Below are 22,158 nucleotides of genomic sequence, written 5' to 3'. Positions count from 1 at the left end.
GTTATTTTTTATTGTACCTTCACCTCTTTCCCCTCATTAATTCATTTCTTCCTTTAATGATAAATATATTCAAAATGGTTATATTGGCTTTTGCCAGTTTAGGAGTCATGTCTTTTAGGTAACTTCTGTTGTCAGTGCTTTAATCTATGATATTTTAATTTTTCAGTTAATTTTCAGGGGATATTATATTTACATCATTTCCAAATACTTTGGGAGAGGGGTAGAGTACTTAAGTACTCTATGCAGTCAGAAATCTGAGTATAACTTTTGATTCCCCCAAACATAACTACTCATAGCCTACTGTTGACTTTGGAAGCCTCACTGGTAACACAAACAGTTGATTAACACATATTTTGTATGTTATATATATTATATACTGTATTCTTAGAGTAAAGTAAGCTAGGAATAGGAAATGTTACTAAAATCAAAGAAAATCATAAAAATCATAGATTTATAATACTGTACTATAAAAAAATCCATTTGTAGGTGGACCTACAAAGTTCAGACCTGTGTTATTCAAGGGTCATCTGTACTTAAGACAGTGTGAACCTTGGGGATGAGAATATTTACCTCCTGGTTTTTTTTGTTTTTTTTTTTTTTAAAGGATTACCCTTTAAAAGGATCATTGTGATTATACTAAATGATATGGTGATGGTGGTGGTGTCTTATTAGCTATTGAAAAAGGTCAGGAAACTTAAATGAAAACTTACTGTAGTATTGGCCTGGGGAATCTGATTCATGAGGGGTTCTACATTAATTACACCTTCAGTGTTACCAACCTCATCTATGTAGATGTAGTCCATAATCAGAAAATTGAAAGCAAATAGAATTGATGTTATATATCAGTACCAAAGCCTTGCTGTGCTGAGCTTGCTAGACAAGCAGAATCTCAGACCCCATCTCAGACCTCTGAATCAGGAGTTGCATTTAACAAGATTCCAGGGTGATTTGTGTGCCCATTAATATTTGACAGACACTGCTCTTGAGGTCATAGACTTTATTCAAGAGAATGCTTTATAGTCCTTTAAAATTTGTTGATTATTGGGTCAAGCAAGCTTGTTATCTGGTGTTCCACTTGAAAGGATGTTAGAATAGTAGATAGACAAAGGGAGAAAAAAGTGGAGAGTTTGTTTAAGATCACACGTACATGAAAGCAGCAAGAAGTAATTGTCTTGATAGGGAGAAGACAAACCCTGGAAAATGCAGTATGTATAGCAAGTCAGATAGCAGTCTGGGGCATTTAGTAAGTAGAAGTTATAATAATGAACTATTATTGAATATTGGAGTTATATTTGAACTTGATCCCCAGTTTTCTTAGCTGTGGCCCTGGGCAGATTATGTAACATCTTCATGTTTCAGTTTACTTATCGAAAAAAATGGGATAATAGTATTTATCACATAAGATAGCTGTGAAGCGGGATCAGGCATGTGCCTGCTAGTTAGTAGTTATTTAAATATTACTATATTTCCTTGATTTTAAGATGTAATTGATTAGAAGATGCATATTTGATTTTGAAACAAGTTTTATGGAAAAAGAACATTGCCTATTGAAATACTATATATCATCAGTTGTGAGGAGCATCTTCATTAGAAATATTAATGTGTAAAAAGCTTATCTTATAATTAAAAAGTGGCATACACACTAATATGTACTGACATATGCTATATGTCCATTGTCTGCCTATCTTAATATGAGGTACTTTTTGTTTATCTTATTGATGTTTCTAACAGCCTTTTGCAGTAGTCACTATTACTCTGTCAACTGTACTTGGAGAGTCTCATTTTAAGTAAGTTGTGAGTTGAGAGAAGTAAGGTTGTGAAGCTGGTCCTCTTTTTTGAGTGTTCATTTCTCTCTGGTAGCTTTTAGAAATTAGGCTTGATTTTCAGAAATTTTGAAGTATCCATTAATTAATTAATTAATTAATTTTTTTTTAAAGATTTTATTTATTTATTTCAGAGAGAGAGAGAATGAGAGACAGAAAGCATGAGGGGGAAGGGGGTCAGAGGGAGAAGCAGACTCCCCGCCGAGCAGGGAGCCCGATGTGGGACTCGATCCCGGGACTCCAGGATCATGACCTGAGCCGAAGGCAGTCGCTTAACCAACTGAGCCACCCAGGCGCCCTCCATTAATTTATTTTTTAAGTAATAAATATATCTTTGCTAGGGACCTGTCGGGCCCTTTAACCTTTGATCCCTGCCCATGGATTCTGTTTCTTTAGTTACTTCTTTTTCTCTGCCCTCTCCTAATGAATTTCTGTCAGATGGTTGGTGGTTCTTTAATGATGATCAATTTTCATATCATTCAACATTTCTTCTACGTTTTCTCTTTGTGCTCTCATTCTGGGAGACTGCCTCAGGCCGGCCTTCCAGCTCAGTAATTGGTTAGTTAGTGTGCTTTTTGTGCTTTTCAGCCACCCTATAGAGTGGTTTTTTTATTTATTTTATTGATACCTCTTGTTTTCAACATACCTAATTCTTTTAAACAATCCCCTATATTTATTTCACAACTGCCTGTCTGTTTTTGAGGTAAAATTTGTGTAACATAAAATTCATCATTTTAACCTCTTTACAGTATACACGACAGTGGCTCTTAGTATGTTTGCGGTGTTGTACAGTCACCAACACTGTCTAATTTCAGAGTCTTTCCATCACCTGCAAGGAAACTCCATTCTCATTAGCAGTCACTCTTCATTCACCCTTGACCCTGCTCAGCCACTACTCTGATTCTGTCTCTGTGGATTTGCTTATTTTGGACATTTCATATAAATGGAATCATAAACAGTATGTGCACTCTCACCTCTGTCACTTAGAATAATGTTTCCAGGTTCCTCCATGTTGTAGCACCAGCACTTCATTTTTTCTTACGGCTGACTAACACTTCATTGTGTGGAGGTATCACATTTTGTTTATCTATTCATCAGTAATAGATATTGGGATGTTTTGCTTTTTCTGGTTATTAATAATGCTATTTGTGAACAAGTTTTTTTTTTTTATTAAGCACCTGTTTTAAATTCTCTTGCGTATATAGAGATGAGTGGAGTTTTTGAGTCATACAGGAATTTCATGTTCAACTTTTTGAGGAACTACCAAACTGTTTTCCAGAGCAGTGGCACCATTTTACATTCTTAGCAGCAGTGTGTAAAGTTTCTTTATATCCTTTCTGACCCTTAAATTGTTCTTTTTTTTTAAATTTTATTTATTTGTTGGAGAAAGAGAGCGCACAAGCAGGGGGAGCAGCAGGCAGAGGGAGAGGGAGAAACAGGCTCCACTGAGGAGGGAGCCTGATGTGGGGCACGATCCCAGGACCCTGGGATCATGACCTGAGCTGCAGACAGACACTTAACCGACTGAGCCACCCAGGCGCCCCTAATTGTTCTGTTTTTTAATTATAGCCATCCTTGTGGGTATGAAGTGGTATCTCATTGTGCTTTTGATGTAACCTTTATATATAGAAAATACTAAAGTTAATAGTTTGATAGCGATTGGACTGAAAGTTTAGACCAACCTAGGGAGTATTGCCAATCTTTACAATATTAAATCTTCCAATCCATGAATATGGACAGAATGTCTTTCCATTTAGTTAGGTCTTCTTTAATTCCTTTCATCAGTGTTTTGTAGCTTTCTTTAAAAAAATTTTATTTTATTATGTTAGTCACCATACATCATTAGTTTTTAATGTAGTGTTCCATGATTCATTGTTTGCATATAACACCCAGTGCTCCATACAATATGTGCCCTCCTTAATACCCATCACCAGGCTAACCCATCCCCCCACCACGCCTCCCCTTTAAAACCTACAGTTTGTTTCTCAGAATCCATAGTCTCTCATGGTTCGTCTCCCCCTCTGATTCCCCCCCTTCATTTTTCCCTTCCTACTTTTTTTTTTTTAAACATATAATGTATTACTTGTTTCAGAGGTACAGGTCTGTAATTCATCAGTCTTACACAATTCACAGTCCTCACCATAACACATACTCTCCCCAGTGTCCATCACCCAGCCCCTCCATCCCTCCCATTCCCCACCACTCCAGCAACCCTCAGTTTGTTTCCTGAGATTAAGAGTGTCTTATGGTTGGGGCGCCTGGGTGGCTCAGTTGGTTGGGTGACTGCCTTCGGCTCAGGTCATGATCCTGGAGTCCCGGGATCGAGTCCCGCATCGGGCTCCCTGCTCGGCAAGGAGCCTGCTTCTCCCTCTAACCCTCCCCCCTCTCATGTACTCTCTCTCTCTCTCATTCTCACTCTCTCAAAAATAATAAATAAATCTTAAAAAAAAAAAAGTGTCTTACGGTTTGTTTCCCTCTGGTTTCATCTTGTTTCATTTTTTTCCTCCCTTCCCCTATAATCCTCTGTCTTGTTTCTGAAATGCCTCATATCAATGAGATCATATGATAATTGTTTTTCTCTGACTGACTTATTTTGCTTAGCATAATACGCTCTAGTTCCATCCGTGTTGTTACAAATGGCAAGATTTTTTAAATTTTTTATGGCTGCATAATATTCCCTTATATATATATATATATACACCACATCTTTATCCATTCATCTGTTGATGGACTTCTTGGCTCTTTCATTGGTTTGGTTATTGTGGACATTGATGCTATAAATATTGGGGTGCATGTACTCCTTCGGATCACTAAATTTGTATCTTTGCGGTAAATACCCAGTAGTGCAATTGCTGGGTCAGAGGGTAGCTCTATTTTTGACTTTTTGAGGAACCTCCGTACTGTTTTTCAGAGTGGTTGCACCAGCTTGCATTCCCACCAACAGTGTAGAAGGGTTCCCCTTTCTCTGCATCGTCACCAACATCTGTCGTTTCCTGACTTATTAATTTTAGCCATTCTGACTGGTGTGAGGTGGTATCTCATTGAGGTTTTGATTTGGATTTCCCTGATGCCGAGTTATGTGGAGCACATAATTGTTGGCCATTTGGATGTGTCTGTTGGCCATTTGGATGTCTTTGCAGAAATGTCTGTTCGTGTCTTCTGCTCATTTCTACACTGGATTAGTTGTTCTTTGGGTGTTAAGTTCTTTATAGATTTTGGATACTAGCCCTTTATCTGACACGCCGTTTGCAAATATCTTCTCCCATTCTGTCAGTTGTCTTTTGGGTTTGTTGACTGTGTCCTTTGCTGTGCAAAAGGTTTTTATCTTGATGAATTTCCAATAGTTCACTTTTACCCTTGCTTCCCTTGCCTTTGGCGATGTGTCTAGGAAAAAGTTGCTGCGGCTGAGGTGGAAAACATTGCTGCCTGTGTTCTCCTCTAGGATTCTGATGGATTCCTGTCTCACATTTAGGTCTTTCATCCATTTCGAGTCTGTTTTTGTGTGTGGTGTAAGGAAATGGTCCAGTTTCATTCTTCTGCCTGTGGCTGTCCGATTCTCCCACTACCATTTGTTGAAGAGACTGTCTTTTCTCCATTGGACATTCTTTCTTGCCTTGTCGAAGATTAGTTGACCATAGAGTTGAGGGTCCATTTCTGGGTTCTCTGTTCTGTACCACTGATCTGTGTGTCTGTTGTTTTGCCAGTACTATACTGTCTTGATGATGACAGCTTTGTAATAGAGCTTGAAGTCCGGAATTGTGATGCCACCAGCTTTGCTTTTCTATTTCAACATTCCTCTGGCTATTCGGGGTCTTTTCTGGTTCCATACAAATTTTAGGATTATTTGTTCCATCTCTTTGAAAAAAGTTGATGGTATTTTGACAGGGATTGCATTAAATGTGCAGACTGCTCTGGTAGCATAGACATGTTCACAATATTTGTTCTTCCAATCCATGAGCACGGAACGTTCTTCCATTTCTTTGTGTCTTCCTCAATTTCTTTCATGAGTATTCTATAGTGTTCTGAATACAGATTCTTTGCCTCTTTGGTTAGATTTATTCCTAGGTATCTTACGGTTTTGGGTGCAATTGTAAATGGGATCGACTCCTTAATTTCTCTTTCTTCTGTTTTGTTGTTGGTGTACAGAAATGCCACTGATTTCTGTGGATTGATTTTATATCCTGCCACTTTACTGAATGCCTGTATGAGCTCTAGCAGTTTTGGGGTGGAGTCTTTTGGGTTTTCCACATACAGTATCATATCATCTGCAAAGAGTGAGAGTTTGACTTCTTCTTTGCTGATTCGGATGCCTTTTATTTCTTTTTGTGGTCTGATTGCTGTGGCTAGGACTTCTAGTACTATGTGGAATAGCAGTGGTGATAGTGGACATCCCTGCCATGTTCCTGACCTTAGGGGAAAAGCTCTCAGTTTTTCCCGATTCAGAATGATATTCGCTGTGGGTTTTTCATAGATGGTTTTTATGATATTGAGGTATGTACCCTCTATCCCTACACTCTGAAGAGTTTTAATCAAGAAAGGATGCTGTACTTTGTCAAATGCTTTTTCTGCATCTATTGAGAGGATCATACGGATCTTGTTCTTTCTTTTATTAATGTATTCTATCACACTGATTGATTTGCGGATGTTGAACCAACCTTGCAGCCCAGGAATAATCGCGCACTTGGTTGTGATGAATAATACTTTCAACGTACTGTTGAATCCTACTGGCTAGTATTTTGGTGAGAATTTTTGCACCCATGTTCATCAGGGATATTGTTCTGTAGTTCTCCTTTTTGATGGGGTCTTTGGTTTTGGGATCAAGGTAATGCTGGCCTCATAAAATGAGTTTGGAAGTTTTCCTTCCATTTCTATTTTTTGGAACAGTTTCAGAAGCATGGGTATTAATTCTTCTTTAAATGTTTGGTAGAATTCCCTTGGGAAGCCATCTGGCCCTGGGCTCTTGTTTGTTGGGAGATTTTGGATGACTGCTTCCATTTCCTTACTGGTTATGGGTCTGTTCACGTTTTCTCTTTCTTCCTGGTTCAGTTTTGGTAGTTTATAGGTCTCTAGGAATGCATCCATTTCTTCCAGATTGTCTTAATTTGTTGGCATATAGTTGCTCATGATATGTTCTTATAGTTGTTTATATTTCTTTGGTGCTGGTTGTGATCTCTCCTCTTTCATTCGTGATTTTATTTATTTGGGTCGTTTCTCTTTTCTTTTTGGTAAGTCTGGCCAGGGGTTTATCAATCTTACTAATTCTTTCAAAGAACCAGCTTCTAGCTTCGTTGATCTGTTCTACTGTTCTTTTGAATCTATTTCATTGATTTGTGCTCTGCTCTTTATTATTTCTCTTCTCCTGCTGGGCTTAGGCCTTATTTGCTGTTCTTTCTCCATCTCCTTTAGGTGTAGGGTTAGGTTGGGTATTGGAGACCTTTCTTGTTTCTTGAGAAAGGCTTGTATTGCTATATACTTTCCTCTTAGGACCGCCTTTGCCGCATCCCAAAGATTTTGAACACTTGTGTTTTCATTTTCATTGGTTTCCATGAATTTTTTTTAATTCTTCTTTAATTTCCTGGTTGACCCATTCATTCTTTAGTAGGATGCTCTTCAGCCTCCACGTAGTTCTTTCCGACTTTCCTCTTGTGATTGAGTTCTAGTTTCAAAGCATTGTGGTCTGAAAATTTGCAGGGAATGATCCCAATCTTTTGGTACTGGTTGAGACCTGATTTGTGACCTAGGATGTGAGATGTGATCTATTCTGGAGAATGTTCCATGGGCACTAGAGAAGAATGTGTATTCTGTTGCTTTGGGATGGAATGTTCTGAATATATCTGTCAAGTCCCATCTGGTCCAGCGTGTCATTTAAAGCCTTTATTTCCTTGTTGATCTTTTGCTTAGATGATCTGTCCGTTTCCATGAGGGGGGTGTTAAAGTCCCCTACTATTATTGTATTGTCGTTGATGTGTTTCTTTGATTTTGTTATTAATTGGCTTATATGACTGGCTGCTCCCATGTTAGGGGCATAGATATTTACAATTGTTAGATCTTCTTGTTGGATAGACCCTTTAAGTAGGATATAGTGTCCTTCCTCTTTTCTTATATTATAGTCTTTGGTTTAAAATCTAATTTGTCTGACATAAGGATTGCCACCCCAGCTTTCTTTTGGTGTCCATTAGCATGGTAAATGGTTTTCCACCCCCTCACTTTCAATCTGGGGGTATCTCTGGGTCTAAAATGAGTCTCTTGCAGACAGCATATCGATGGGTCTTTTTTTTTTTTTTTTTAATCCAATCTGATAGCCTGTGTCCTTTGATTGGGGCATTCAGCCCATTACATTCGGGGTAACTATGGAAAGATATGAATTTAGTGCCATTGTATTGCCTGTAAGGTGACTGTTACCGTACACTGTGTTCCTTTCTGGTCTATGTTACTTTTAGGCTTCCTCTTTGCTTAGAGGAACCCTTTCAATATTTCTTGTAGGGCTGGTTTCGTGTTTGCAAATTCCTTTAGTTTTTGTTTGTCCTGGAAGCTTTTATCTCTCCTTCTATTTTCAATGACAGCCTAGCTGGATATAGTATTCTTGGCTGCATATTTTTCTCATTTAGTGCTCTGAATATATCTTGCCAGTCCTTTCTGGCCTGCCAGGTCTCTGTGGATAGGTCTGTTGGCAATCTAATGTTTCTACCATTGTAGGTTACAGACCTCTTCTCCCGAGCTGCTTTCAGGGTTTTCTCTTTGTCTCTGAGACTCGTTAAGTTTTACTGTTAGATGTTGGGTGTTGACCTGTTTTTATTGATTTTGAGGGGGGTGTTCTCTGTGCCTTCTGGATTTTGATGCCTGTTTCTTTCCCCAAATTAGGGAAGTTCTCCACTATACTGGGTTAGAAGTTAAATCTTTGATTTTCATGTGGATAAATTAATCTTTCTCTTTGTTTTGTTTATGGCATCTAAGGTCTAAAGGCTTTCTATTTATTTTAATCTTAAGAATATTTAAAGTAGTCTTGGTGTATGGATATACATAATCTCTTAGTTTTTCTTTGTTTTTAATTTACTGAGTAAGGTAATGGCTAACCTAGCCTTAAATTTTATAAGACTTTGTTAAATATGTTATAACTTGGATTTGTGCAAGAAAAATTGTTGTAGCATTTTATATTCCAGCCAGTAAAGTAGGGGTATTCCCATCCTTTAATTCTCACCTGTATTGAGTCTGATCACTTAAAAAATGTTTTAATTTTTTTATACCAGAAATGATATTTCATTGTTACTTTGCTTCCTTTTTAAAAGTCATTAAGATTGTTGGATGAAGAAGAAGCAACTGACAATGATTTAAGAGCAAAATTCAAGGAACGCTGGCAAAGGACACCATCTAATGAACTCTATAAGCCTTTAAGAGCAGGTAAGAATGTGTATAAATGGCTTTCACTTGAATAAATTACCAATTTTTTTTTTAAGATTTTATTTTTAAGTAATTTTTATACTGAATTCACAATCCTGAGATCGTAAGTTGCATGCTCCACTGACTGAGTCATCCAGGTGCCCATATAAATTCCCAATTTGGATCCACATTTTTGCTTGATTAAATTAGGGACAGTTGTAAACCTGTTTTTACTGAAACTGGTATTGTGAAAGCATAGGTGTTTTTCCTCAGTTCAGTGTAAGATAAAAAATAACAGAGGTGTAATTCATGTTCATTATAAGAATTTCAGAGTCTTAAAAACTCTAAAAAATTGTTTTTTTAAAAAGATTAAACTCATGGTAGGGGTGTGTATGCAGAGGGAGAAGGAGAGAATCTCAGGCAGACTCCTGATGAGCACAGAGCCTGACCTGGGGCTCGATCTCATGACCCTGAGATCATGACCCAATCTGATATCAAGAGTCGGACATCCAACTGGCTGAGCCACCCACATGCCCCCAAAATTCTTAAAAATAATAAAGTAAAGGGGCGCCGCCTGGGTGGCTCAGTTGGTTAAGCGACTGCCTTCGACTCAGGTCATGATCTCAGGGTCGTTGGGCTCCATGCTCGGTGGGAAGCCTGCTTCTCTCTTTCCCACTCCCCCTGCTTGTGTTCCCTGTCTCGCTGTCTCTCTGTCAAATAAATAAATAAAATCTTAAAAAATAATAATAAAGTAAAAATGAAAATGATTCTGTAACTCTCTTTTCCTAGTCCCAAGTCTTTTTTTTTTTTTTTTTAGAGCATTTCTATAACCACTAGGTATTACGGGTTCCAGGAACTGCTATTAAGCTGTATGCATAAATAAATGAGATCAGTTTTTTTAAAGATTTTATTTATTTTTTTGAGAGAGAGAGAGAAAGAGAGAATGTGCAAGTTGGGGAAGGGTAGAGAGAATCTCAAATCTCAAGAAGATTCCCCACTGAACGTGGTGTGTGATATAGGGCTCGATCTCATGACCTTGAGATCGTAACCTGAGCCGAAACCAAGAGTTGGACACTCAGCTGACTGAGCCACTCAGGGTCCCCTAAATGAGATCATATTATATATATAAATATGGTTTTGTAATTTCATTTCACTTAGTAGGGGATGGTAAAAGGTGAGTTTTCCAGTTAAATTGAAGTCAAATTATTATTTTTTAAGACTTTAATTATTAAGATTTGTGTTTGCTAAAATAAGTGTCTTTATGGTAGCTAGAGACTTTATTATTTATTTGTTATTATATAATTAATACTATTGACATTTTTTCTAAAAATGTATCTGTTCTTTTAAGTCAAGTTGAAGCAGTGATCCTTTGAGAAGGGAATACTTTTTGAGTAAGTTGTAATAATTTTTGGAGTGAATGATTTCTTTCTATATTAATGAATTGTAGGAAATTATTAGACTAATGTCAATTAGCTTTTATTTGGTGGATAGTAACCACAAATGTATTTTAAGGTATACCTGTGCTTTTCCAGAAACAAAAATGCCAAGAGTGACAGGAGCTCAATTTCTGTTACATAATGAATCAGGGCCCATAGAAGAGGGGTAAAAAGTAAAGTTGGAGAGCAGAACTAAAAGTATAACCAGCTGTTAAAGTCATTGCTGTACTCTGGTAGCATTTTTTTTCCCCCACAGAGGGAACCAACTTCAGAGCAGTTTTGGATAAAGCTGTGCAAGCAGATGGGCAAGTGAAAGAGCGTTACCAGTCTCACCGTGACACCATTGCACTTCTGTGTAAGCCGGAGCCTGAGCTGAATGCTGCCATCCCTTCTGCTAACCCAGCGAAGACCATGCAGGGCAGTGAGGTAAGCAGATACATTTTGATGTGGGTGGTCATCTGCTTATGAAAACTATGTTCAAGCCATTATGAACACAGTTAATTGCCAATTTCTTTTTTTTTTTTGTTAATTGCCAATTTCTTACTGCCATTTTTTCAAAAATGCAGACGTAAATTGAGGTTGTTACATTTGAAGTAGCATGGTATATACACTGTGTAATAGGTAATTACATTAGTTAAAATATTACTATCTTGTAATAATAATTTCTATTTATTGAATGTTTCCTGAGCTTGGTACTATATTCTAGATACTTTATAAGTTCAGTATTTAATTCAGGCTTTATAAAAGGGAGAGGCTTGGAAGCTTAGAAACTTCCCTGAAGTGGAAGGACTGGATTTGACCAGATGCTCTTCTGACCATAAATTCTTTGTTGTTTGTTACATCATTCTCTACCACCATCTACTGTATTCCACTGGAGCTATCTTTAAAGGGAAAATCAACCAGCTGTGCATGTTAATAAGTGGGTAACGTCATTATAGCATTTCTATTTGTGATAGGAAGGGGAAAATCAATAAGTGGGGCATGTGAGTCAGGAAGTCCAAAGGTGCAAATACGCTTTAGTGGCTGACCACTGTAGTAGATTATGAATAAGAGATCCTGAATGAAGTACACAGGGAAATAAGCCAAAGGGCAAGCTATGTCTGCTGAAAACTTCTTGAAAAAGGTGAATTTCTTGGGGTAGTAGGTCTCAGAAGTTATCAGTGTTGTGTCTTGTCTTTCTATAGAAACATTTCATATATTTATTCAGCCAAGACTTTGGGTACCTATTCTGTAAGGCATTATGCTAGGTACTTTGAAAAATCAACAAATGAACCATACACAGCCTTTACCTTTAATTTATGGTCCAATGTGGAAGATTAGACCTATACAGGGAGAACTGTAATACAGGGTAGACAAGTGTTGTGACTATAGAAAGTAGGCTGTGAGGATTTAGATGACGAAGCACTTCAATTTCAGTATTTTGGAGCTTCTTTCCTAAGAGGCTTCTTAAGAGATTGGCACAAGATGAGAACAGAGTAGACGGGCAAAGTGAACACATATAATATCTGAGTAGGATTAAGTGAGCTACCAGAGGTTCAGTGGAAAAGAGCCCCCGCAGTGAAGACTGCATAGTTGAATGGGCACAGAACCCAAATCTCTAAAGGTAGGGGGAACCTGATGGAACGAAGAATATCAGTTAGATGCTTTAAAGAAATGGGGGGAAGGGAGAAGGAAGGTGGTTAGATTAATTTGTGAGGAACAGAGACTGCAGACCCACAGAACAGCAACAGTTTGGCCCCTTTTTTATCTTAGGATAAAGAAAATCCCTGCTTAGTATCCTCTTCTCTCTCTCATTTTTAGAAAAGTAGTCTCGGGGCGCCTGGGTGGCTTAGTCGTTGAGCGTCTGCCTTCGGCTCAGGTCATGATCCCAGGGTCCTGGGATCGAGCCCCGTTTGGCTCCCTGCTCGGCGGGAAGCCTCCTTCTCCCTCTCTCACCTCCCCCTGCTTGTGTTCCCTCTCTCCCTGTCTGTCTCTGTGAAATAAATAAATAGAATCTTAAAAAAAAAAATAAATAAATAAAATAAAAATGTAGTCTCAAAAAAAAAAAAAAGTAGTCTCTATACCCAACATGGGGCTTGAACTTACAACCCCTAGACAAGAGTCGCATGCTCTACTGATTAAGCTAGCCAGTCACCCCCCTCTCCTTTTTCTTTTTGGCGTCTTGTACGTGACTCAGAACTTATATGGCTTTTGTCCTTTGATTCTTCTGCTTTCAGTAGAGAAGCAAAAATGGTTTCTGCTGAGCAAAATCAGAATTAGTATGCACTACTTTGTTACTTCATACAGTTGTAGTCCCAGCTGCTTTTGTTAATTTATAATGGTATTACATAGGGGGAGAAAACATTTATAGTCAATATCAAGTGATTTTACTGAAGCTAGATTTTCTCGAGAGAAGCAACCAAAAAGTTTTCAGTGCTCTATATATTCATTCATCATGTGCCTTTACCAAAAGACTAATTAATATCATATGTTTATTAAAGCTGTTTCAGGTAATTGTCATAGTTGTTGATGACACATTTTATCCAGTTTTTTTTTATGATAAAAGCATAGTCATTTGAATTCTGATTATTAAAGTGAATACAAAGTACATGTTTTATTAAGAAGTCCGATCTTAATGGTAGGGCTCTTTTTTTTTTAAATTGTGAAGGGGCCTACTATTTATCCTTGGTCTCTTTGGGAATCTGTTTTTACATATTGAGATACTTTGAAAAATGTTGCAAGTATGGATAATTTGTATTTAAAGATCCTTTTTTAAATACTTAGGACCATTGCTTGTGATTGTACACCTCTGATCAGCAGGGGTATGGAATCTAGTCTACACTTGGCCAGACAAGCCTTGGCCCTAGTGTAGGGCCGAGTCTGCCCAGAGGAAGGGGCATCTTTTTTTTTTTTTTCTGTACAAAAGTGATATCCATTTATACTCATAGTATTGCATCTGTCTGGGGTGATGAAGGCGGGGGGGTGGTCCCTTTGGAAAAAAGTCTCCATCTCTTCAGAGATAGTGCATAACATAGTACTGTCCAAAACTGTGTGCCTTTCTAGGCCTTGCTTTTTTCTGGTTCACACAAAGTCATCTTCTAGACTAGTGGGTGATCTGCAGATGCAGCTTTTACTCTTTTTCATAATAGGAAGTGTCTAGACAGGAGTCAAGGTTGACTGGCATCTCTTCATTCATTTGTTCACCAAACATTTGTTGAAGGCCTGCTGTATGCCAGGAACTATGGCAGCATGGTCCCTAACAGAGAGAGGTGGAAAACTCTAGGATAGCTTTAGTGTAGGGTAAGTGTGGTCAGGTTCCCGCTGTTCTGTTGTTGAGATACTCTCATGTCTGCCTTTTCTGAAACTAAAATGGCAGGGACTGAAAAGTAAAACTGAAAATCTCATTGAGAGTATTTGTTCTGTGCCTAATTGTGTTTGGTGCTGTTAGATTCTACAGAGAGCTTTATCATCTAAATGGGGTTGCCAAATGATGGCCTGTGGGCTAAATCCAGCCTGCCTCCTGTTTTTTGTATGGCCTATGAGCCAAGAATGCCTTTTACATTTTTAAATGGTTGAAAAAAGTCAAAGTAATAATGTTTTATGACATGTGAACGTTATATGAAATTCAGATTTTAGTATCCATAAATAAACTTTTGTTGGAGCATAGTTACACTCCTTTACATTTCGTCTATGGCTGCTTTCACACTAGAAAGGCAGAGTTGAATTGTTGCAACAGAGACTGGCTTACAAAGCCAAAAATATTTTCTGTCTGTTGTTTTTTCTTTCCCCTTCTGTTTGGTTTTTTACAGGAAAAGTTTGTAGCTCTTGGTCTTAAAGGTGAAGTACAGACAACTGAGATGATCTCATTCCTGCCTTTCTGTTTTACCTCATCTCCCTCCCTTCTGTCTTTTTTTACTGTGTTTCTGCCGTACTAGCCACCCCCCCCCTTTTTTTTCTCTTTTCCCTTTGAACATGGGAAGCTTGTTCCTGCCTTAGGACTTTAACATTTGCTTTCCTTCTGTTGGGGTCTTTCTTCCAAGGCTACTGCTTCTTTTTTCATTAAAGCCCCAGATGTCACCCTTTCCCTTTCTTTGTCATTGGCTACTGTATTGCTCTGTTTTTTGTGTGTGTTTAATTCTTACCTCCCTTCCCCTGTCCCCCACATGAAGGACTCTGCTTCTGTTAATAGTTGTATTTTGGAGCTAGAGCAGTACCCAGCATGTAAGGATTCAAAAAGTGTTGATGGAATGATAACTACTGGCAGCCTAACTTAATAAAGGGATGCAGTTAATTGCAGTTGAAAGCTAATTGGAGCTGTTTTTAAAACGTAGAAATAAACACCACAGGATTCTAATTATTATTTTTAAAATTTTTTAATTGAGATATAATTGACATACAACATTTTATTAGTTTCAGGTGTGCAACATAATGATTCAGTATTTGTATATATTGTGAAATGATCACAATAAATCTAATTAATATCAGTTATCACACATAGTTACAGAATTTGTTTTCTTGTGATGAGAACTTTTAAGATTTTACTCTCTTAGCGACTTTCAAATATGCATTGTATTATTATTATTTTTTAGAGGATTTTATTTATTTGAGAGAGAGAGAGGGAGCACAAGCGGGGGCAGGGGGAGGGGCAGAGGGAGAGGGAGAAGCAGACTCCCTGTTGGGCAGGGAGCTTGACATGGGGCTTGATCCCAGGACCCTGGGATCATGACCTGAGCTGGAGGCAGACACTTAACCTAAGCTGCCCAGGCACCCCACAGTATAGTACTATTAAGTATAATTACCATGCTGTACATTATATCATCATGACTTAATGTATTTAATTAATCAAAGTTTGTACCTTTGGACTACCTTCATCTATTTCGCCCACCTCCATCCCCTACCTCAGGCAGCCATCAGTCTGTTCTCTGTATCTGTGAGCTTGGTTTTCTTTTAGATTCCACATATAAATGAGATCATAACAGTATTTGTCTTTCTCTGTCTGACTTATTTCATTTAGCATAATGCCCTCAAGGCTCATTCATGTCACAAATGGCAAAACTTCATTCTTTTTTTATAGCTGAATATTCCTCTGTGTGTGCGTGCGTGTGTGTGTACCACATCTTTATTCATTTATCCATTGATGGACATTTAGGTTTCCGTATCTTGGCTGTTGTAAATAATGCTGCAGTGAACATGGGGGTGCAGAGGGATTCTAATTATTTCTATACTTTAACTTGATAACACATTAAGCCTCAAACTTGAGTGGATAAGAAACTGTAGGCATTGGCTTACTTTTCTTTCTATTTTGGTCATTCATTTGAGGAAGCAGTTTAATTCATTTTCTGCTGTAGTTACTCTGTTAAAATAAGGCCAGTATCATGCAATCTAAAATACGGTTAAACTAGTATATATGACAGTTTGAAAAAAAATAAAAGGATGCTTGTCGTACAAGGACTCTTTGTGTGGTGGTCTAAAAGTTCATTTATAAATTGGTTGTTTCAAATGGCATTATTTTTCCAGAGACTTAGAATCCTAGCATTTGGAGTAGAATAGGACTTATTAAATACATATTTGGTCCTTTTTTTTTTAAATTTTATTTTAAAGATTTTTATTTATTTATTGAGAGAGAGAGAGAATGGTAGAGAGAGAGCATGAGAGGGAAGAGGGTCAGAGAGAGAGGCAGACTCCCCGCTGAGCAGGGAGCCCGACGCGGGACTTGATCCTGGGACTTCAGGATCATGACCTGAGCCGAAGGCAGTCGCCTAACCAACTGAGCCACCCAGGCACCCTGGTCCTTTTTTTTTTAATCACTGATTAGAAAATCGACTGTCATAAAAGTTAGGAAGTTAGCTTTTCTACATAGCGGAGCTGGTATTAGAACTTGTGGTTCTACAAATTCTGCTGGGGTTCACTTCCCACGTTACTCTGCTGCCCTGTGTGTGGTTAGTTCTTCACCAAAGAGGAGGTTTTATTCTTGTGAACCATGTCTGTCTTCTCATATTACTTATTATCTAATTTGGGGTACTGTCACCATAATTTTGACCCATCATTTGATGAGAGGATCGTAGTTGCTGTACTCTGGAAGAAGCATCCAATCTGTTTTTGATAATAGTGTTATAGTGTCCCTGACTTTCAGCTTTGTTTAGTAGACTAGCTTTTTTTTTTTTTTTTTTTTTTAAGACCAGTTCTGGGAGCGCCTGGGTGGCTCAGTAGGTTAAGTGTCTGCCTTCGGCTCAGGTCATGATCCCAGAGTCCTGGGATCAAGCCCCGCATTGGGCTCCCTGCTCAGCGGGAAGCCTGCTTCTACCTCTCCTACTCTCCCTGCTTGTGTTCCCTCTCTCGCTGTGTCTCTCTCTGTCAAATAAATTAATAAAATTAAAAAAAAAAAGTAAAACCAGTTCTGCATATTCCTGTTTCTCCCCCAGTTTTCTTTTACTTGACTGTTTTATGTTTTTCTTTCTAGCCTTTTTTGGGCCACAACTGAGAGAAAGATAAAAGGTGGCATTTTTCTTATAGCTAAACAACCTTCACATAGAGTCACAGTCATGGTTGAGGTTCCATTATCAGTTTAAATATGACAAAAGATAATATTACCACAACCTTTTAAAATTATATCCTGTTGCAGCCACCCTACAAAGTGTGTGATATAATTACAGAAATAGTTATTCAGAACAAACAAAAGAAATAATTACAGTTTAGCAGTCTGCTCCTCATCGTTCCTCTTTTTGTCTTAATGCTTAGATGCCGAAGCCTCTTCAGTGTATAGTATACCCAAAGTATGGAGTTAAACCATAAAACATGACTACCAGTTAATAATAATGACTATTACTGATTGAGTGCTTACCTGTGTTAGAAGTTATATTGAGCACTTGGTATGAATTATTTCAGGCTTCACAACGGTTCTGGGATAGGTACTATTACTCTTGTTTTGCAGATAATGAAATTGAGTTTTCCAGGTAGTAAAGTATCCTTGGTTACACAGTAACTAAGTCTTAATATGTCCATTAAGGGAATATAGTTAGGGATGAAATATTTTTTTGTACGTAATTACGTTTTACTTTGATGGATAACTAGGTACTTGTATTTCTTTATTCAAGTTTTGATTTAATTTTGTGTTTTGAACATGTAAAAAATATTCATGATTCAAAAGGTGCATGCAGAGAAATCTCATCTTTGTTCTTTCCACATTGTTCCTATCCACTTTCTATAAGCAACCTTATTTATTAGTTTCTGGTTTGTCCTTAGTGCTTTTGTTTTTATAAAAAAATACATATGCCCACATACACACATAATACATTATGTGTGTATGTTTGTTTCTGATTTCCCCTTCTCTCTTACTCAGAATACAATATGCTGTACCTATGCTTCTGCGCCTTTTATTTTGATTTAACAATATGTCCTGGAAGTCATTTGGAAATAAGATTTTTATGCACATTGTTGAACATCAGATTCCACTAAATCCCTGAAACAGACTTGCCGTCTCCATCTAGGTGTGATTTTTTTTTTCTCTCTTTCCTTCCGTTGAAAGTGTTTGGGGCTTGAGGCTTCTTGGACCTCTAGGAGTCACATTTCTTTCCACTACTGTGAACGTTAAAAGACACTGAATTTAAGATAGGACACTTAACAGATATGGGTGGTAAACAGAGGCCAACATTTAGAAGAAATTTTAGACTTTTCCTTGGGTCTTTAGTCTTCCCAAAGGAAGGTAATTCTGGACACTTGTCAAGGAGTTAACTAGGGCTTTGGCATGAAAGGTAGGACAGAAATGCTTAGAAACAGGCAGTAGGTGGGGAGATCCATTGGATTTGGAAATGCCATGGTAAGATGAAAGACAGGGATGTGATGGGGTTTATGGGCGTCCCCTTCTTCCTTTGTCTTTCCCCCAGCTTACTTTCTCTGAGCATTATGGGGGCAAGCACAATAGGGGGACTGGGGCTGGTGCTCTCCTGGGTGGTCCTAGCAAGAGTGCAAAGAGATGTGAGTGAAAGGGGGCAGCTTGTAAGTGGCATCAGAGGGCACTTGGACTCTGTGACACTGTTACTCTGTAGGGTCATTTGTGAATCATGTGGGTGTTAGAAAATACCTGGGCTGAATCCGATGCAAAACTTTTTTTTTTTTTTTAAGGATTTTATTTATTTGTCAGAGAGAAAGAGGGGGAGAGAGGGCATGCACAAGCAGGGGAGTGGCAAGTAGAGGGAGAAACAGGCTCCCTGCTGAGCAGGGAGCCAGATGCAGGGCTCAATCTAAGGACCCTGGGATCATGACCTGAGCCGAAAGCAGGCGCTTAACCGACTGAGCCACCCAGTCATCCCCCTTTTTTTTTTTTTAAGATTTTATTTAATTAATTAATTAATTAATTTATATAACTAGCGTCACCATTTACTTACCAGTTGACCTCGGGCAAGAGACCTAATTCTCGGGCAACAGACCTAATTCTCTGAGGCTCAGTTTCTTCTATACAATGGAGGCAACAACTTTGTATTTATTCAGGGCACAAGTCGGTCTACTATGGAGACATTCCTAACTGAACATGGCGCCAAGAAGGGGGCTTTTCCTTCCCACTAAAGACCATGTTAAACTGCTATAGTGCCAGGAGCACAGAGACGATGTGTGGGTGGGACCATCAGTAGATTTGTGCGTATTGGCAAGAACCTCTTTTCTGAACTGGCATCAGAACCCAGCGGGTGGGTGTTTAGATGTTTCAAGGTCATAGTCATCTGACAATACTAGGGTGAAGCCTCCCAGTAGATTTATGAAGATCAGCTGGTTCATCGTGAAACCAAAGGCTGCTAAGGCCCCACATGTTGCTTGGAGGTCACTTGTTTCCAAACTGTGATATTTATACTACGAGCCCCATTTCACAAATATTATTGATTAGGATGAACAAACTTTTTTTTTTAAGTGACTTGACTTTAAAGGAAAATAATAAGTAAATAGAAGAACGATCAGTGGTCTACAGCATGGCAAAATTTTTAATGTCAAATTTGGTAACCACTGGGACTATCGATGAAGGGGCTTCTCAGGAGGCAATGTGACTGAAAATATTTCCAATCCCACCGACAGCTCTCATTTCTCCTCTCTTGGAATCTTCTAGGTGCTTGAAATCACTCTTCTTTGTTTCCAAAGTCCTTCTGTATGTGTCCAAAATGGTCCTTATTCCATTTCATCTCAGTAGTTTGTCTTCTAGTTTGCTTTCCTTGCCAGTGGCAAGTTCTCCCGGGAAATTGCCGTTGTATTCGCTGCAGTGCTTGGCTCATAGGTAAACTCTTTGTCAGCGTCCTGGCGCGTGTGCGTGTGAGACGGCGCACACTGGCCCGCCTCAGCGTGCGCAGCCTCCCAGGCTGACCTTTCTCCCACTCGAGCACGCCCCGAGGGGCGGCCAGGATCCACACCGGCTCCTGCCGGAACGCGGCGCTTCGGCGCTGCCGCCGTGGCCTGCGGATTTCGCTTTCCCAGCTCTTGGCAAGGCGGGAAACGGGCCGGAGGTAACCCGGCCCCCGGGACTGGGGGCTGCGGCTCGGCCGGGCCGCCTTTGATTCGCCCGCTGCCCCTCGCAGTCCGGCGCCCCTAGCCTCCCCGGGCCGGGCCCGCCTTCAGTCTGCGATTTTATTTATTTATTAGAGCACAAGCAGGGGGAGGGGCAAAGGGAGAGGGAGAAGCAGACTCCTGCTGAGCAGGGAGCCAGATGGGGGGCTCGATCCCAGGACCCTGGGATCATGACCTGAGCTGAAGGCAGACGCTTAACTGCCTGAACCACCCGAACCACCCAGGGGCCCCCCGACGGAAAACTCTTAATGATATGAACAGATGTACAGGATCCCTCTCTTCTCTCTCTCCCCCAGTATATAAAATAAACACATGGTTTATAGCTTTTTATTTGTATGTCTGGCTCTCTTTCTCTATCTAAGATGCTCTCTCCATATATATATCTGTGTCTCTGTTCTATCTACATGTCTGTCTGTATCTCTCTGTCTATCCCTCAGTCTCTCTATGTCAGCAAAATAGGGTATCTCTTTGGCAAAAACATACCTTCCTCTACCTTGGAGCCATGACAGGGACATGGTATATAGCATAGAGTGGTTAAGAGATTGATTTTGGAGTTAGACAGACTAAGGTCTCAGATTTTATGTTACTTAATTTTTCTGAGACTCAGTTTCTGCAACTGTGGAATAGAAGTAATAAATATATACCCAGTGGGATTTTGGAAGGATTACTAATATTAAATTATATTTGTGAAGTGTTTAGGACAGTCCCTGGCACATAGTAAATGTTCAGTAAATCATTGTGCTCACTTAACTGTTACCGTTATTGCTGCCTCCTGTTATAAGCTGAGTCCACTAAAGGTACAGTATCTCTAAGTAAACCTGATGTACAATTGATGCTTCGCTGTCTGAGAAATCACCCAACTCTGAGTGGACCTTTGTATATAATTCCCTTCTAGAAATTGGCTTCTGGGTTTTTTTTTGCATTAAACGAAGGGGTTTTGTTTTGTTTTAATTGTTTAGGTTGTAAATGTCTTAAAATCCTTATTGTCAAATCTTGATGAAGTAAAGAAGGAAAGAGAAGGGCTTGAGAATGACTTGAAATCAGTGAATTTTGACATGACAAGCAAATTTTTGACTGCTTTGGCTCAAGATGGTGTTATAAATGAAGAAGCTCTTTCTGTCACTGAACTGGATCGAATCTATGGAGGTCTTACGACTAAAGTCCAAGATTCTCTAAAGAAACAGGAAGAACTTCTTAGAAATATTCAGGTAAAGTTTATATGCTTTAGTAAGATTTATGTTTACAGAAAATCACAGAAAGGATAAACCTGGACTAAATCTGTATCTTTTTAGTAGGATTGTGTTTTTTGCAAGTGCTACATATTAATACAAATCTGTAATCATTATTGGTTATGTTTTGATTACCCACTGAATTTGTGGTATTTTTACTTTAAGGAAAGATTTAAAGTACTGTGTTATCACAAAAGAAATATTAGGTAAATTTCTAGGAATTACGGCAAGTAATCATATATGATTTTCATATGTAGTTGGCAAAGTAGCAGTAAAAATGTTACAAGCTATATTAATTTGATAAATAAATGTAAATACATAAATTTTTCTTTTAACAAGGTCTCACACCAGGAATTTTCAAAAATGAAGCAATCTAATAATGAAGCTAATTTAAGAGAAGAAGTTTTGAAGAATTTAGCTACTGCATATGACAACTTTGTTGAACTTGTAGCTAATTTGAAGGAGGGCACAAAGGTATGATGTACAAAAGAAATAATAGTTCACCAGTACAGATGTGAAACTATAGTTTGAGAAGTTAATTGTGTTTCCAATTGTACCAAATTATTCTTGAACTTCCTAGCTTTAGTGACTTTTTACGGAGAGGCTTGTTGTAAGTGAGAGAAAGCTTAAAGGTGGCGATACTTCATGGGAATGTTGAAGAATTAATTGTGTATTTCAGCAGGCAGAAAGAGGGTGTAGGAATTTCAGGTAAAAGAAATTAGCACAGAGATGTCACAAGCTAGTGACACTTTTTGGGGAGAAAGGAAAGAA

The 22,158-nt window shown here is 38.7% G+C and overlaps 1 protein-coding gene across 2 annotated transcripts in view; it reads left to right on the top strand.

Moving 5' to 3' along the window:
* The window catches only part of PDCD6IP (programmed cell death 6 interacting protein), an 85,959-nt gene that overhangs the window by 39,514 nt on the left and 24,287 nt on the right, over positions 1–22,158 (top strand). For both annotated transcript variants that reach the window (XM_028107041.2, XM_028107040.2), the window contains exons 11-14: positions 9,110–9,221; positions 10,893–11,062; positions 21,118–21,366; positions 21,727–21,861. In XM_028107041.2, the coding sequence (XP_027962842.1) occupies positions 9,110–9,221; positions 10,893–11,062; positions 21,118–21,366; positions 21,727–21,861 (666 nt within the window). The remainder of the gene's footprint in view (positions 1–9,109; positions 9,222–10,892; positions 11,063–21,117; positions 21,367–21,726; positions 21,862–22,158) is intronic.

This window comes from Eumetopias jubatus, unplaced genomic scaffold, assembly GCF_037043125.1.
Source record: "Eumetopias jubatus isolate StellerSeaLion01/CBP00866 unplaced genomic scaffold, mEumJub1_p1.0 scaffold_1, whole genome shotgun sequence".
Lineage (NCBI taxonomy): Eukaryota > Metazoa > Chordata > Mammalia > Carnivora > Otariidae > Eumetopias > Eumetopias jubatus.
This window is presented reverse-complemented; position numbering and strand designations above follow the sequence as displayed.